Source organism: Pan paniscus, chromosome 5 (genome assembly GCF_029289425.2).
Source record: "Pan paniscus chromosome 5, NHGRI_mPanPan1-v2.0_pri, whole genome shotgun sequence".
NCBI lineage: Eukaryota > Metazoa > Chordata > Mammalia > Primates > Hominidae > Pan > Pan paniscus.
The window spans coordinates 43760559-43778373 of NC_073254.2; the positions used below are offsets into that span (position 1 = coordinate 43760559).

The window sequence follows — 17815 nt, forward strand, 5'->3', positions numbered from 1 at the left end:
CTGGCTAGCCATATGTAGAAAGCTGAAACTGGATCCCTTCCTTACACCTTATACAAAAATCAATTCAAGATGGATTAAAGATTTAAACGTTAGACCTAAAACCATAAAAACCCTAGAAGAAAACCTAGGCATTACCATTCAGGACATAGGCGTGGGCAAGGACTTCATGTCCAAAACACCAAAAGCAATGGCAACAAAAGACAAAATTGACAAATGGGATCTAATTAAACTAAAGAGCTTCTGCACAGCAAAAGAAACTACCATCAGAGCGAATAGGCAACCTACAACATGGGAGAAAATTTTCGCAACCTACTCATCTGACAAAGGGCTAATATCCAGAATCTACAGTGAACTCAAACAAATTTACAAGAAAAAAACAAACAACCCCATCAAAAAGTGGGCGAAGGACATGAACAGGCACTTCTCAAAAGAAGACATTTATGCAGCCAAAAAACACATGAAAAAATGCTCATCATCACTGGCCATCAGAGAAATGCAAATCAAAACCACTATGAGATATCATCTCACCCCAGTTAGAATGGCAATCATTAAAAAGTCAGGAAACAACAGGTGCTGGAGAGGATGTGGAGAAATAGGAACACTTTTACACTGTTGGTGGGACTGTAAACTAGTTCAACCATTGTGGAAGTCAGTGTGGCGATTCCTCAGGGATCTAGAACTAGAAATACCATTTGACCCAGCCATCCCATTACTGGGTATATACCCAAATGACTATAAATCATGCTGCTATAAAGACACATGCACACGTATGTTTATTGCGGCATTATTCACAATAGCGAAGACTTGGAACCAACCCAAATGTCCAACAATGATAGACTGGATTAAGAAAATGTGGCACATATACACCATGGAATACTATGCAGCCATAAAAAATGATGAGTTCATATCCTTTGTAGGGACATGGATGAAATTGGAAACCATCATTCTCAGTAAACTATCGCAAGAACAAAAAACCAAACACCGCATATTCTCACTCATAGGTGGGAATTGAACAATGAGATCACATGGACACAGGAAGGGGAATATCATACTCTGGGGACTGTGGTGGGGAGGGGGGAGGGGGGAGGGATAGCATTGGGAGATATACCTAATGCTAGATGACGAGTTAGTGGGTGCAGCGCACCAGCATGGCACATGTATACATATGTAACTAACCTGCACAATGTGCACATGTACCCTAAAACTTAAAGTATAATAAAAAATAAAAAAAATAAAAAAATAAAATTAAATTAAAAAAAAAAAAAGAAACAATGCCGTTTAAAAGTCAGCAAAAGACATGAACAGACACTTTCCAAAAGAAGACATACATGCGGCCAAGCATATGAAAAAATGCTCAATATCATTAATCATTAGAGAACTGCAAATCAAAACTGCAATGAGATACCATCTCGTACCAGGTGGAATGGCTATTATCAAAAAGTCAAATTATTAATAACAGATACATCAAGGTTATGGAGAAAAGGGAATGCTTATACACTGCTGGTGGGAATGTAAATTACCTTAGCTATTGTGGAAAATGGTGTAATGATTCCTCCAAGAACTTAGAACTACTCTTCCACCAAGCAATCCCATTAGCGGGTATATACCCAAAGGAATATAAATCATTCTACCATAAAGACATATGTACGAGTATGTTCATTGCAGCACTATTCACAACAGCAAATACATGAAATCAACTTAAATGCCCATCAACAGTAGATTGGGTAAAGAAAATGTGGTACATAGACCCCATGGAATACTATGCAGTCATAAAAAGAATGAGGTCATTTCCTTTGCAGCACCATGAATGGAGCTGCAGGCCATCATCCTAAGCAAACTAAATGGAAAAGAGCCAAATACCACATGTTCTCACTTATAAGTGGGAGCTAAACATAAGAACACATGGATACTAGAAGGTGAACCACATGCACTGGGGTCTACTTGACGGTGGAGGGTGGGAGGAGGAAGAAGATCAGAAAAAATACCTATTGAGTACTATGCTTATTACCTGGATGATGAAATTATCTGTACTCCAAACCCCTGTGATGCGCAGTTTACCTGTATAACAAACCTGCACATATACCCATGAACCTAAAATAAAAGTTAAAAAAACCTAAACCCCAAATTACCTTCAACCTTCATGAGTTTTTACATTTGAAAGTTAAATCGATAACTTAATGACAATAATTCAACTCTCTCATGCTTATCCCCCTCATCTAACCCAAAACAAAACAAGATGGGATGCTGAGGTGAGGAACCTTTGAATTTTTAAATAGTATTAGGTCTAGCAGAACCTCAGAAAGACACGTTTACATTAAGAGGACTTTGACTATTGATATGGGCATGTAAGTTCTTTACTGCCACGTTCCTAGTAATTCCTGAATTGCACATGTATGAAATGGCATTAATTCTCTCATACTTTAGGGTTGCTTGTTAGTGCCTAGAAGGAATACAGTCTCTGTGGCCAGTCTCCTTGGATCAACAAGAGCCTTGTAGTTTCCCATTTTTCATGTGCTAATAGTGAAAATGTTTAGAAAGCCCCATCTATCCTCCCACATTTGCATCCCGGTGATGTGCTGTCCTGGTTGCTAGGTGCAGATTTAGGTTCCAAGCAGAACACTGCTAGTGTTCTCTGCAGTTTGTTGTAGAATCATAGTGTCTTTGCAACCAAAGGCAGAGCTGGTGCTATGGAGGACCTGCTTACTGCTATGAGGTGTTACTTTATAGAGGTCCTGGAGAAGCTGATTGAGGCCACGTCAGTGTTGCAAGGAGACATGAGACTCACATCAGAGTTCTATGGCTTAACATGGGAGATGGTGGTAAGTGCGGCTCTATTTGGATTTTGTAATTATAAAAGCCCACTTTATGTAGAGAGAGAAAAAAGAGTTTACCAGAGAAGTTTCTTTTGTAGTTGAAGACAAATGTAATGTTTTAATAAATTAGGCTGATTAAAAAAGAATATGAGCTTGGCATGCTGGCTCATGCCTGTAATCCCAGAACTTCGGGAGGCCGAGGCAGGTGGATCACCTGAGGTCAGGAGTTTGAGACCAGCCTGGCCAACACGGTGAAACCCCATCTCTACTAAAAATACAAAAAATTAGCCGGGCTTGGGGGTGTGTTCCTGTAATCCCAGCTACTTGGGAGGTGAGGCAGGAGAATCGCTTGAACTTGGAGGCAGAAGTTGCAGTGAGCCGAGATCGTGCAATTGCACTCCAGCCTGGGCAACAAGAGCAAAACTTTGCCTCTTGAAAAAAAAAAAAAGTGTATGAAAAGCTAAATTATTCTTCATGGAGTCCTGCCCTGAGAACAAGGCATCAAATCCTCTAAGTGTATAGGAAATTTGAGTTCAAAATAGATGCTTTGAAAAAAATAAAGAAAATGTTTTTGAAAAATGCAAATTTTAACAGATTTAGGGTATAGAAGTGCAGTTGTGTTCCATGGATATATTTACATAGTGAAGTCTGAGCTTTCAGTGTATCCATCATCCAAATAGGATACATTGTCCTCAATAGGTAGTCTTTCATCCCTCAACCCTTTCCCAACTTCCCACCTTTTGGAGTCTCCAATGTCATTATTTCATTCTGTATCCACATGTACCCATTGTTTAGCTCCCACTTATAATTGATAATATCTAGCATTTGGCTTTCTGTTTTTGAGTTATTTCACTTAAGCCAATGGCCTCCAGTTCCATCCAAGTTGTTATAAAAGACATGACTTCAGTCTTTTTATGGGGAAGTAGTATCACATTTTAGAAATCCAATAGTCCATTGATGGACACTCAGGTTGATTCTATTACTTTGCTATTGTGAATAGTGCTGCGATATACATAGACATGCAGGTTTCTTTCTGATATAATGATTTACCTTTAAGTTGATATCCAATAATGGGATTGCTGGGTCAAATGGTAGTTCCATTTTTAGTTCTTTGAAAAGTCTCCATACTGTTTTCCACAGGGCTTGTACTAATTTACATTCCCACCAACAGTGTATGTATTCTTTTTTTCTCTATACCCTTGGCAAAATTTGTTTTTTTTTTTTGTCTTGATTTTTTTAATCATGGCCATTTTGAATGGCATAAGGTAATATCTCATTGTGGTTTTAACTTGCAATTCTCTTATGATTAACATTTGTTCATATGTTTATTGGCCATTTATATGTGATCTTTGGGAAAAAAAAGAACATCTTAAAGTTCAGAATGGGGCCAGGTGCAGTGGCTCATGCCTGTAATCCCAGCACTTTGGGAGACCGAGACGGGTGGATCACAAGGTCAGGAGTTCAAGACCATCCTGGCTAACACGGTGAAACCCCGTCTCTACTAAAAATAGAAAAAATTAGCCGGGCGTGGTGGGGGGCGCCTGTAGTCCCAGCTACTCGGGAGGCTGAGGCAGGAGAATCGCTTGAACCTGGGAGGCAGAGGTTGCAGTGAGCCGAGATTGCATCACTGCACTCCAGCCTGGGTGACAGAGCAAGACTCCATCTAAAAAAACAAAACAAAACAAAACAAAACAAAAAACTTCAGAATGTATTACATTCATGGCTAGGTTTAGAATATGGGTTGAGTCACTGGAAGATGTGTTGAATGAAGTCTTTTAAATAGTGAGAACCTGATGCCAAAATGACCTTAAAACTATGTCAAAAGAGAAAAACCCCACTTAAGACAGCAATAAAATAGGGTTTGGATGAGCATTTCAATCTTGAGAAAAACCTAACCTGTTTGCAAAATAAGCCTAAGGATTGGATGACAAGTTTACCACTGGGCAAAAAGATATTTATATCCTTGGATTAAGTGCTAAATGATAAGAAATCAAACCAAATATTTGAGTGAACAATTGATGAATATTCACTACTATACTTGGAGAAGATAAAATGGATGCTGGGACTTAGAACTAGATCAAATCAGAATGAGTATCGATCAATGTTCAGTCAAAGGGGGTTGGAGGAAATTTGTTTATGCTTCTTAAAATGCTTTTTTTTTTTTCTTTTTTGAGACGGAGTCTTGCTCTGTTGCCCAGGATGGAGTGCAGTAGTGCCATCTCGACTACTGCAACCCCCATCTCCCGGTTTCAAGTGGTTCTCCTACCTCAGCATCCTGAGTAGCTGGGATTACAGGCATTCACCACCACTTCTGGCTAACTTTTGTATTTTTAGTAGAGACAGGGTTTCACCATGTTGCCCAGGCTGGTCTTGAATTCCTGACCTCAAGTAATCCTCCCAATTTGGCCTCCCAAAGTTCTGGGATTACAGGCATAAGCCACCGTGCCTGGCCTCTTAAAAGACTCTTCACGGCCAGAGAAATAAAATATAAATTAGGTTATATGAAAAACATTGAATCGTGAAGCCTTTAAAAATCACACTGAACATATGCAGCATGAATTAAGCATTTTTCTAGCACGAAAATGTAGCTTGAAAGTAAGGTTCAGAACATTTAGCCAAATGTTTAAGTAATTTCTAAACTGTATTGAGAAAATGGAATAGTTTCATGGATTATTTGTATTAGAAAAAGTTAATTAGAAAGTTTTCAAATACACATTAAGTGATAGATACAGAAAAAAAAAAAACAAAATTCTTAGAGAAAAAATGAAAAAACTGACCTGTTCTTATCAAAGACATGATTTCCCATATTTAAAAAAGCTTGTAATAATTGATTTACAATTAAGTTGACTGAAGAAAATCTCACTGATTTAAGAAAATCTATATGAAAGTCCAGATGCCAGTATTTTTTCCTATAAAAATCTTCATAGTCAATATTAAGGCTTTGTAAATTGAGATACAAAATTGAAGTATTATGAAAGTACTCATGTAACAAGATTGAAAATAAATTCTCACAAATTCCTTTGTCACTAAAACAAAAGCACTGAAAATTTATGCTAGCAAGAATGCAAAGTGAGGGAAACTCTCTTTGATTGCTGGAAGAAATGCAAAGTGGTGCAACTAATTTGACCATTTGGCAATTTTTATAAAGTTTAATATAGTCTTGCTATATGACTTAACAATCACATTCCTAAGTATTTACACCAGTGAATTAAATCTTACGTCCATGTAAAAATTTGCATGCAAGTATTTATATCAGTGTTATTCATAATTACTCAAAACTGTAAGCAACCCATGCCCTTCAATAGGGGAAAAATAATCTTGGGTATTTCCACACAATGATCTATGATTTTGTGGAAATTGATTGATGAATGAATACTATTGATCAAAGGGATGGAATGAGCTACTGATACATGCAACAACATGAATATATGTTAAGTGTATTTTACTAAATGAATGAAGCCAGACTTCAAAGTCTGAGTATTGTATGAGTTCATTCATAAGACATCTGGAAAAAGAAAACCTGTTGGGATGGAAACACACCAGTGTTATCCAGGGCTTAGTGTAGGGGAGATTAGTTGATTACAAAGAATACACGCAGGGGACATTTTAAATGATGGAGTTGTCTTGTATGGTGCTGCACTAGTAATATGCAAGTCTATGATTTATTAATCCCCAAGAAGTGTATCACAAAATTGCACTCAAATGCATGCAAATAAACAAGCAAAAGTTTCACCAAGATGCAGGAAGATCCTAGAATGGTATGCAGACAGTGACAAATCAATCTCACGCTATATAAATGTGTAAGCTAACAACCCTGAAAAGGGTAGAGAAGAAGTAAATACTGACTTTGGTTATTTTGAGAAATAATATTTTGATTAAAAAATGTCAGGCTAAAGAGAAAAGTAACTGTGCATAAGTACTGTATTCTAAATGGTAATTTTTTTCTCATGTGGGTACAGCTAATTTTGTAATTGCTTCACAAGCATACTAGTGTTGAACAAAAATGTTAAAAGATGAACAGTGGCATCCAGGTTTCTCACTGTTGGTATGAGAAGTTATAGATAAACAAGAAAGGAAGGCCAGAATGATCATGAGGGACTGTGCTAGAGTCAGAGTTACACTGTGACATCATGTTTAAACACAAGCACGAATACACACGGACACACACATAGATGGACAAATATAGAAGCAATGACAGATATGTGTGTATTCAGGGCTTACTGTGTGAACACACATTACCTAGCCCTTTCTGCTGAAATAATCTAGAAACAAAGTTACCCTCATAGCAGTGTGCACATGTCTGCCATGTCCAGTGAAAAGAACCAGAGATCCTTGGGGAAATGTCTGATTCTAAGATATTTCTAAGGCTGGTGAAAACATATATAAGATAAGCCTGGAGGAGAAGGACCAGTAATACCAGAAATCAAGGAGGGGCCCTGAAGAGAAAAGGATAGCAAAAGGATGAAGACCTGTCCAAGACCCAGCAGCCAGCATGAAAGAGCTCTCAATGGGGAAAGCTGGAACAATTTCAACAACAAAATAAATAACATATCACTGGATTATAATCTGAAGTATAAAAAGTATGAGTCCATACTGTTAAATGATTGAATAAATACATAAATGGAGAAGAAGAGAGAAATCTTCCTTACTGATCTATTAATAGTCTCCACTTTCGGGGGTGGAGCTCGTGATCTCCTTCATTAAGTATAGGCTGGATTCAGTGACTGTCTTCCAAGGAATAGAGTATGGAAAGGTAACAATTGTAAGTTTCAGTTTTATTTAGTGCAAACACTACCTTAAGCAAGTGATTAAAGTCAGCACCATCAGTAATGCCATGTAGATATTATGTAACCCCTGCTCTGATGGGATAAAAAGGGCAGCTGTGGCCTGTGTGCAGTGGCTGCTGCCATGACGTTGGCTGCAGTGGGAGAGGTGCGGGTGGGGCTGTGCGCTCGATGGAGCCCGAAGGAGCTGGGAACAGGCAAAAGCCCCCACCCCTTATGAGTTGGCAGGCAGGTGCCTTGTGCTCCCCAGGCTCAGTTGCAGCTGCCCAGCTGTGGCTGCAGACCCGGGTATCCCTGTGCTCTTGGGGTCCGGGAGCAGGCAGAAACCTCACCCTCCCGGGTGCAGCTGCAGCTGCTCAAGCTGTGGCTACAAAACTGGGCATCCCTGTTCTCTTGGGTGCCAGGAGCCCTGCCCTTCTGGGTGCAGTTGCAGGTGCCCAAGCTGTGGCTGTGGATCCGGGCATCTCCACACTTTTGGGGATCCAGGAAAGAACCCTTGCCCCCGTGCAGACTCGGAGGTGCCTGCTCCTGCTGCCTGGCCTCTGCCTGCTCCTGGCACCAGCTCTGATCTCGGAGCGGAGTTGAGGCTGAGCCCTGGGGCTTTTGCAACCTAGCCTGGTGTGTGCATGCTTGGGGCATTGCTGACACACCAGCCTCCTGCTGCCTGAGCCCCGCTCTGGACTTTAGGCACCAGTAAGCAAGGAAGGGAGGCTGGGGAGGTGCTGAAGGCAGCTTGGCCCTGGCCTGCAGGTGACTCTCGGCAGGAACAGCCTGGGTGCCATGAACAGTGGCAGGAGGCAGACAGGCTCCTGGACAGAGAGGGATGGGTCCCCGGTGAGGCCCCACCTTCAACCCAGGGAAGGCTTGAAGCCTGAGAGCCGGGCTGCCAGCCTCGCAGACTGGAGTGGGAATTTATGATGCTTTTTCTGGGCCTGCACATGGTTGCCCAAGGGCCAGTCAGCACCTACTTCCTCTCCTCTGAAGCCCATAAAAACTCCCGGACTCAGCCAGATTAAAAAAGATGACAAGACAACCAGCTGCAGAGAGGAGGTACCCACCCTAGGGTCTCCTCTCTGCTGAGAGCTGAAAAGGCAATGGTACGGCCAGCTGTGAAAGGAGCTATCCACCTCAGGGTCTCCTCTCTGCTGAGAGTTGAACACTGGTCAGGACACCCTGGCTGTGGAGAGGAGCTACCCTCTATGTGTCTCCTCTGAGCTGTTCTGTTGCTCAGAAAAGCTCTTTTCACCTAACTCACCCTCCACTTTCTGCATATCTCATTCTTCCCGGGTGCAGGACAAGAACTTGGGACCCACCGAATGGCATGGCTGAAAGAGCAGTCACACAAACAGGGCTAAAACATACCCTTTCCTCACTCACCACATTGCAGGCGACAAAAAGGAGTGAAGAGCTGCTGCCCTTCGGGGAGCCCAGACCTAAGAGCTCCCTGAGTCAGGGCTGCGACAGCCTCTTTGGCTCTGTGGTTCCTGGCGTCTCTTAGCTTCTGGGCACCACTGCATTCTGCAGCATCAGCCATGGAAGCTGCTTGCAGTACACCTGGTCCAGCTGCAGCCTTGCAGGGAGCTGGTGCCTGTGTTGGTGCCTGGAACTGCCTGCCCTGCCACAGCAAGCATGCCTGGCTGTGTGCAGTAGGTGGACCCCACACTTTCTCGCTCATACACGCCTTGCTGCTCTGCTTGCCCTTGGCAGGTATGGGATCCAGGCTGGTATTGTGAGCTGAGCACAGCCTGCCAGGCTGAGTGGGCCAGTGGGCCTGAGGAAAACTTGGGCATAGGTGCCACTAGGGACAGAGGTTTTCGCTGGTGAAATGATACCCCAAGGATCCCATAACATAATCATGAGAAAACATCGGACAAACCATGATTGAAGTGCATTTTATAACATACCTGAGCAGTACTCAAAATTATCAATATCAAGAAAAACAAGAAAACAGATTCAGGAAACTGAAACATGACAACTAAATGCAATGGGGTGTTCTGGATTGAATTTTGCAACAAAAAAAGAACATTAAAGAAAATCCTGCTGAAATCCAAAGATAGTCTGGAGTTTCAGTGATAGTAACATACCAATGTTAGTTTCCTAATTTTGAAAAATAAACCAGAGAAATGTAACATTAAGGGAAAGTGAAACTGGGTAAGGGGTATTTGGGAATTCTCCATGCCATCTTTGCAACTTTTCTGTAAAGCTAAAATTATGTCAAAATAAAGCATGTATGAAAAATGTATTACACAGATGGGAAGGAACAAGATGTCCAACTAGATGCAGCCAGGAAGCACCGCTTTCACTGAGAGAGACCAAATTATCGAGTAAATCAACATAAATTGGACAGATCTTAGGAAAGAAAATGCTGAGCATGAAGAGGCAAAGCTAAAGCTGAGGCTGTAGAGACAGAAAGCTGGGGACCCTGCTGTTGGGATGGCTTCTGGGAAATTGGCAAATGAGGGAACTGAGGGAACGCTCACTCTTGTCATGGACCTCTGGGATCCTAGCTACAAGAGACTGAATGCCCCCCATAAAGGTGTTAGCTGACAGGGGGATCTCCCTGGCGAAGGTTAACACTGCTTCCTCAACCCCTTCACACACAGACACTTACAGATCATGTAAATGGAAACTCTTCAGGGGATGAGGGAGAATGCAACTCTCTGAGTGTCTTGGTATCAGCAACAGCACAGGTTAGTAATAAGCCCTGAGGCAGGGAAAGTGATCTCATATCAGGAGTAATTGAATGTGAGTCATGGGGAAAATTGAGAGATGTATTGGGATCAAGTGGTACTTCAGTTTTCCCCTTAGCCAAAATACATCCCAGAACTTTCTAAATCAACTAGTGCAATGAACTATACTGAATTTTTATTCATGACTTCATTACACTACTAAAAGATAAAGTCTCTACTCCGGCTTCTAGGTTAATAGTAACAAAGTATAATATGCCTATTTAAAATGGTCCTATTACCTAAAAAAGTTGATCTCATGGAAGTAGAGGGTAGAAGAGTGGTTACTAGAGGAGCTGGATAGGGTAGGGTGAAGAGGGGAATGAGGAGAGTATGATCAATAGGTACAAAGTTAGAGTTAGCATGAATAAGTTGTAGTGTTTCATTGTACCATAGCGTGACTGTTGTTAACAATAATATACCGTATATTTCAAAATAGGTAGAAAAGAGGATTTTGAATGATCTCGTCACAAAGAATTGATAAATGTTCAAGGAGATGAATATGCTAATTACCCTAATTTGGTCTCTATACATTGTATATCTATATCAAAACATCACATCATATCTCATAAGCATGTACAATTATATGTGAACTAAAAGGAAAATGGAACTAAATAAAGTAAAATAAAATGGTCCTGCAACATTTTAGCCAGAAAGAAAGGAAAACATATTTTAGGCAGAAGGGCAGTGGAAAAGAGAAGACAATATTTGATGTTTAATTTTCACAGTTAATGCAAAACAAAAGCGGTAGAACAAAAGTTTATGCCATTTTCACCAATAGAACCATTTTGGAATAGGATCATAAAAAATCAGGTTATAAATTAGTGCTAATAATAGCTGACAATTGACTACAGCCAAATAATGAGTTCAAAAGCATTTTAGCATGTTCCATTTTCAGATTTTTTAGATAGTAATTAAAACAATGAATAATTTAGTAGCAACTTTATGTTAAAGGCATAGTTAAATGCATAGATAGAACTATTCAAAGGAGTTTCATAGACAATAGACCATGTGTCAGTCCTTTATTATAAATATTTTAAAAGGAATGCATCTCAAATTTTTTCCTTCAGCCATAAAATCTTTGTTTCAAGTGAGATGTTTGTTAAAGTACTTGGTATACCGACTGTCATTTAAAAATCTAAAGACATTTTTTTCAGATAGTTTTCTCAAATAGAAAAGACAACCTGGCCATTTCTTGCCAATTATGAATTTTAAAATACAGTCTTAATTATAATATGATATAATGTTCATACCAAGAACTGTGCTCATGCAAATTGAACGTATTAATCAGAAAATAATTTATGTTAACATATTCCTTAGTTCATATAGAAAAGCCACATAATACCTATATACTAACAAAGCTATTGATGTACATAGATGACCAGTCAAAATTACTTATTAATAGCCTTATAATGTGACTTGTCAGATGTGCCCATTTGCCTAAGAGTCACTTAGTGAATTCAGATTCAGTCATTAGTTGGTACTCTTTCTAGCAAAATGGCTTCTATGGATTCAAGAAAGAAATGATTAGAGGATTTGCTGCACTTAAGAATTTGCGATCTGAGATAATGAATCCCCTGAGATAGAAGAAGATGATGTCCCCATGGTGCAGTTAACTCTACTGTTTGCTCAGTGGAAGGATATTGGAATCATAGCAAGGGGAGAAATTCCAGAAGCAAATTTTAAAGCAGTTTCTCTGCAAAAACATTTGAATCCTCTCTATTGCCCACTGAGCCCTGCCTCCTCACTATCCTAATGCAGACAGCATATCACATATCACATATATTAAAACAACCTTAAGTTGGACACTTATCAGTGTTTCTTATAAATACTATTATTTTACTTTGAAGAGTTTTTCTGGGGAAAGGGGATTACAGACTCTAAGACTTAGAAGTGTCTGCAGAAACTACTGTTGTCCACTTCCCAATATTAATTCTTGTTAAAATGTATATTATATATCATACTAAGTATGGTATGCATAAACCCTTTATCTTAATATAACATCATGTTAAATTGTTGGATATCTTTAATGTCTCCAAAAAAGAAATGCTAAAAATTCATTTAGATTTATCCTTTATAAATAAAATTTTTGATAACAATTAATTCTCTTTTTGCAAGTAATGTCTTTTTTTTTTTTTTTTTTTTTTTTGAGATGGGAGTCTCACTCTGTCGCCCAGGCTGGAGTGCAGTGGCACAATCTCCACTCACTTTAACCTGTGCCTCCCAGGTTGAAACCATTCTTGTGCCTTAGCCTCTCAAGTAGCTGGGACCACAGGCACATGCCAACACACCTGGCTAATTTTTGTAATTTTAGTAGAGATGGGGTTTCACCATGTTGGCCAAGCTGGTCTTGAACTCCTGACCTCAGGTGGTCTGCTCATCTCGGCCTCCAAAAATTCTGGGATTATAGGCGTGGGCCACTGCTCCCGGCCAACTGATGTCTATTTCTTCTTGTAGATAATTAGTAACATCTTCCGCGGAATTTGACTTCAGTTTTTCTAGAGTCCTTTTAACTTCTGTTTCAAAAACTACTTTCCTTGATATTAAAGTCATTGAAATAATCTACACCTTCTGCTCAATCCTGCAGACTTAAAACATCATCACCACTGTCTTTGGCTCATCTCTTTCCCAGAGGACACACATTTAACAAAATTTCCAAGTTAACCTCCTATGTTAATCTCTCACACTTCCCCCATCTTTTTCATTTTTACTTCTCTTTTCCTACTAGAGAGCCTCATTATCTATTGCAAAGATTGTTGCAGTACATTTAACTAATTTCCTATGTTTTTGTACTCCAAGTGGTTTTTTACTTTGCTAAATGTAGTCATAAAATAAAGGTCTTACATTGTCTCAGGGTTTAAAATCCTTCAAGTTCTCATCTCCTATAGAAACACACATTCTTTAATATCAGCCTTGGTTCTGGTTCCTGGTTCTCATTCAACATAGATCCTCCTTTCAGTCTCCCATATTGCCCCATGGAATTTCAGATGGAAACATTGAATTCTTCATGATTTCGAATGTATAATTTTAAATTTCCATCATTTTTGCAAGTAGTTTGTTATAAGGTGGAAAAAGCATGAATTTTTGGTAATTGAAAGCTTTCAAATTCCAGTTCTGACGTACACTATGCAAGCTCAAGAATTAGTGAACCACATTTTCATTATCTATCAAATGTGGCTAATACATACCTTAAAGGGTTATTGAAAGATTAAATAAGACCATACATACAATATATTTAACACTTTTACTAGCTCATGGCAGCTTTTCAATAGTTGTGAGTTCTCCTTTTTAACATGACTTTTTGATTATGATTATGATATTTCCTCAGCCAGTGATGTATTACTATGTACTCCTATTAAATATTACAATTTTTATTTGCCTTTTGAAAATATTTTTAATTCTTCTTTGAGTACTTTAATTAGTCTTCTTTTTTCATTCCAAAGGCACATTCTTTTTTTTGCTTCTGTGTCTATATTATTATTTTTATTATAAGTTCTAGGGTACACGTGCACAAAGTGCAGGTTTGTTACATAGGTATACATGTGCCATGTTGGTTTGTTGCACCCATTAACTCATCATTTACATTAGGTATTTCTCCTAGTGTTATCCCTCCCCCTGCCCCCCAACCCATGACAGGCACCCGTGTGTGATGTTCCTCGCCCTGTGTCCAAGTGTTTTCATTGTTCAATTCCCACCTATGAGTGAGAACATGTGGTGTTTGGTTTTCTGTCCTTGTGATAGTTTGCTCAGAATGATGGTTTCCAGCTTCATCTATGTCCCTGCAAAGGACATGAACTCATCCCAAAGGCACATTCTTGAAGGTGCATGTTAGCACTTCTTGCCTTGCAGTTATTATGCTATGCAGATCTTAGGACATCTCTAATATGGAGAAAGCCACTGTTAAACCTTCTTGAGTTCTACCTTAAATATTTTTCCAAATACATTTTTAGTGACTTTAAATCTAGGGTTAAAATGCTTTGTTTTCTTCCATTTGTTATTTAGGAAAGGCCTACTTGCTTGGGGAAATAAGAACTTTAGATCACTTTCCTAGAAAGGCAATCTCAGAATTGCTCATGCTTTACACAAAAGGTAGAGCACGCTTTCTCTTTCAAGTATAATGCGTCCCTTCTCTTCTACAGAATTTTTCAAAAGTTGACTGAAGTATCCTTCATGCTGTAGCATACTGAGCAGTATATATTCCCTGGAAATGCAAAGTCCAAATAAAACCTTTCTGTGGGTTTTCCAGTCCACTGTTCTGAGTATTCTTTATTCTGAGATTTTTGCATATAATTCTTAGGAAATCCTGATTTTTCACTGTGTCTAGATTTCACTCATGCCTCTGAAATGAATATTTTTTTACAGGCCTTGAAGGTAGTATATACATTAGCCAAGGACGGAGGATAATTTGAGAGAGTCAGATGAACTGTAATGGGTTTTTATAGCAAAGCTTTTGACAAAAATCGTTCTGTGTTTTGCCTTCAAAACTAGAAATTACTATATACTTCTGTATATAAGACTAAGTTAGACAAACTATACCTTAACTAATAAAAATGATCAAAGCTATTGTCTAACACCACAGAATTAGGTCATGTGTTTGTGTGTGCATGTGTATAAAATTTGAAAACATTTTTCTGGCAATCAACCAGAAATATGCCAATTTTTAAAGTTACTTAAATTTTTTTCCAAACTAGATATATAAAATTTCAATGATTTGAGGATCTGTATCAGCACCAGATGATCTGTTATTTTTCAGCAAGTGTATCTGGTTTGCAGTTGATTCTTGTTTGAAATAACATGAGGTTTTCCTTCCAATTATTGGCTTAGATCTTGATCATACCAGAAGTTATGCCAGAAAAGTCCAAATGACCTTTTGTTTTTCTTACAAGTATTTACTTCTTCACTACACAACACCGTGTTGAACTCTCAACATATTAATTCAACACCAAGTAAATATAAAATCTATTCATTTGCTCTCATAAATTGTAACTAATTTCATGACAAAGTTTTAAGTTTTGGGGTGTGAGTCCTAGAACTAAGTTTTAGCACTTCCAACTTTTAATGATACAGGTTTTGTACATCATTTGCATTTAACATTTACATCAGTAAAAAGACATATTGTTTGTTGAGGTAATCAAGTTGCTTTTTGTTCCAGAAATGCAAATTATTTTTTTCTCATACTGATTCTGATTCTAACACAGTTAGTTCCAAAAGGCATTCCTGGCTGTTCCAAATTGTGCACGGAAATGCTTCCAGGTTGTGTTTCATTATTAATATCACTTCCTTGTTATCTCACTGATTTGAAGACTCATTATTATAGTATGTAAAAGGAAAGTATCAGAAACTTTTTCATACTTTTTGTCCCACTATTCCACTCATTTCAAAATTTAATAATAAATTATTTAATTAAAAATACAAAATCACTGCATACTTATTTGTTAAAAAAGAATTACACTGAATTTTTAAGAAGCAATAGTATCTACATAAATTGGGGTTGATAAGCTTATGAGACTCATGATTATTCCAAAGTATAATGTGCTTCACATTGAATGCCCAGTGTAGCCACACTGCCCATTTAGACTTGGGACAACATGCAGAGAGTGATGGAATGTTTCTCAGGTGACTCTGACAGGAGGCTCATTGATGAGTGGTTGCTATACTATTTTTACAATTAGCTTGAACTAATAAATTCATTTTACTAATTTTTTTACTACTTAACACAGTGACTATCTCTGTATGTACCAACCAGTATAGAACTATTTTAATATATTTCCATAATATAATGTGCCTACTAGCCAAGTATAATCCTTGCTGAACATGTTTACAAAGAGTCTCGGAGACATAACATATTTTGCAAGAACATGTAAAGCGATATTTGATTATGAGACAAGAATTTGTTAGATAAAACCATAGCAACCTACTCTAATTGTTCAATAACTTCATTTTATGTCTACCCACTATCACTTAAAGCTGAAAATGCTCCTCACCAAGTTGCGTAATGCCCCCTTTACATTCTTATTCCGCAGGGTGTAGATAAAAGGGTTGAGTGAGGGAGTCACCACTCCATAGAAGAGGGCCATGAACTTGGGTTGATCCCTTGAGATGGAGGAGGGGGGCTGAAGGTACATGCTGATGGCTGGGCCATAAAATAAGAAAACTACAATAAGATGGGAGGAGCATGTCCCAAAGGCCTTTTTCCTTCCCTTGGAAGATTTGATCTTAAATACAGCACTTCCAATACTAGCATAGGAAGCAAGAATTAAGCATAGTGGGACAGCTAACATAAAAATGCATACCACAGAGAGTGTGAGCTCGTTAGAACCCTTTTCACCACAGGCAATCTTTATCAGAACAGGAATCTCACACACCAAGTGGTCCAGTTTATTGAGACCACACAGTGGCAATTGTAATGTGGCAGTGGCCTCTGAGACAGCATAGATTATTCCAATTAGCCACACGGTGGAAACTAATAGGATACAGACGCGCTGATTCATGATGAGGGTGTAGTGAAGAGGTCTGCAGATGGCCACATAGCGATCAAAGGACATAATAGCCAAAAGCAAACATTCTGTTCCCCCCATTATGTGAAAGAAATTAAGCTGAACCGCACACCCCATATAGCTGATGGTCTTCTTAGAGCTTCCCAGGTTAAACAGCATCTGAGGGACAATGCTTGTGGTATAACACATGTCCAAAAAGGAGAGGTTGGTGAGGAAGAAATACATGGGGCTATGAAGACGAGAGTCTAACCTGGACACGAGAATGATTGTGACGTTTCCCATCATGGCTATAGGGTACATTATAAGAAGACTAGTGAACAGAGGAAGCTCTAGCCAAGGGCGGTCTGCAAAGCCTAGCAGAATAAATTCTTCAGGGTGGCTTTCATTAATTAGTGGCATTATCTTCAATTTGTTTCACCTGTAGTAGGGATGTGCCAAAGAAGGTAGAGCTATGGGTATCAACAAAACATGGTGATGCATTGATTGTCTACTTATAGATGACAGGGTGCAGTAACCTGGGGTCAGAATAACATAAAACATCTGGTATCAAGTGATCTTATTTTCCTACGGGACACTACAAATTAAAGGCAGATATCTTAATCCAGTAACCCAACCATTCTGAAATGGAATTTCTTCTTCTGTGTAAGAAGGTTGACAGTAACTATCATTCTTGAGTGAGGTGAGGATTAAATACAAAGTAAAAGTGACTGTATAGTTTTCAAACTTTGAGTTGCATAAAAATCAGCTGAGAAGGTTGCTAGAATGAAATTTATTGTTTCCTATCTTTAGGTGTCTGATAGAGTAAATGTGGCCTGGGGCTGAGGAACAGGATGGTTCATTTTCAGAAACAGTGCTGCAAGGCATTACTGAAATGCTAAGAAGAATAAACATATTGAGGTAGCAATGGTAGGAGAAAAAGGAGGAGAAAACCTGGAGTCATAAGAATCATCAAGATAGCATTGTCCAGCTCCAACTAGTTAGTTAAATAATCATAT

The 17815-nt window shown here is 38.9% G+C and overlaps 1 protein-coding gene across 1 annotated transcript; it reads right to left on the bottom strand.

The window, feature by feature from the left end:
• Positions 1-16280: 16280 nt before the first annotated feature.
• LOC100989332 (olfactory receptor 2B11-like) lies at positions 16281-17219 on the bottom strand. Its single transcript, XM_024928983.4, has one exon. It carries the CDS (start codon positions 17217-17219, stop codon positions 16281-16283), a length of 939 nt encoding a protein of 312 aa, XP_024784751.4.
• Positions 17220-17815: the final 596 nt, after the last annotated feature.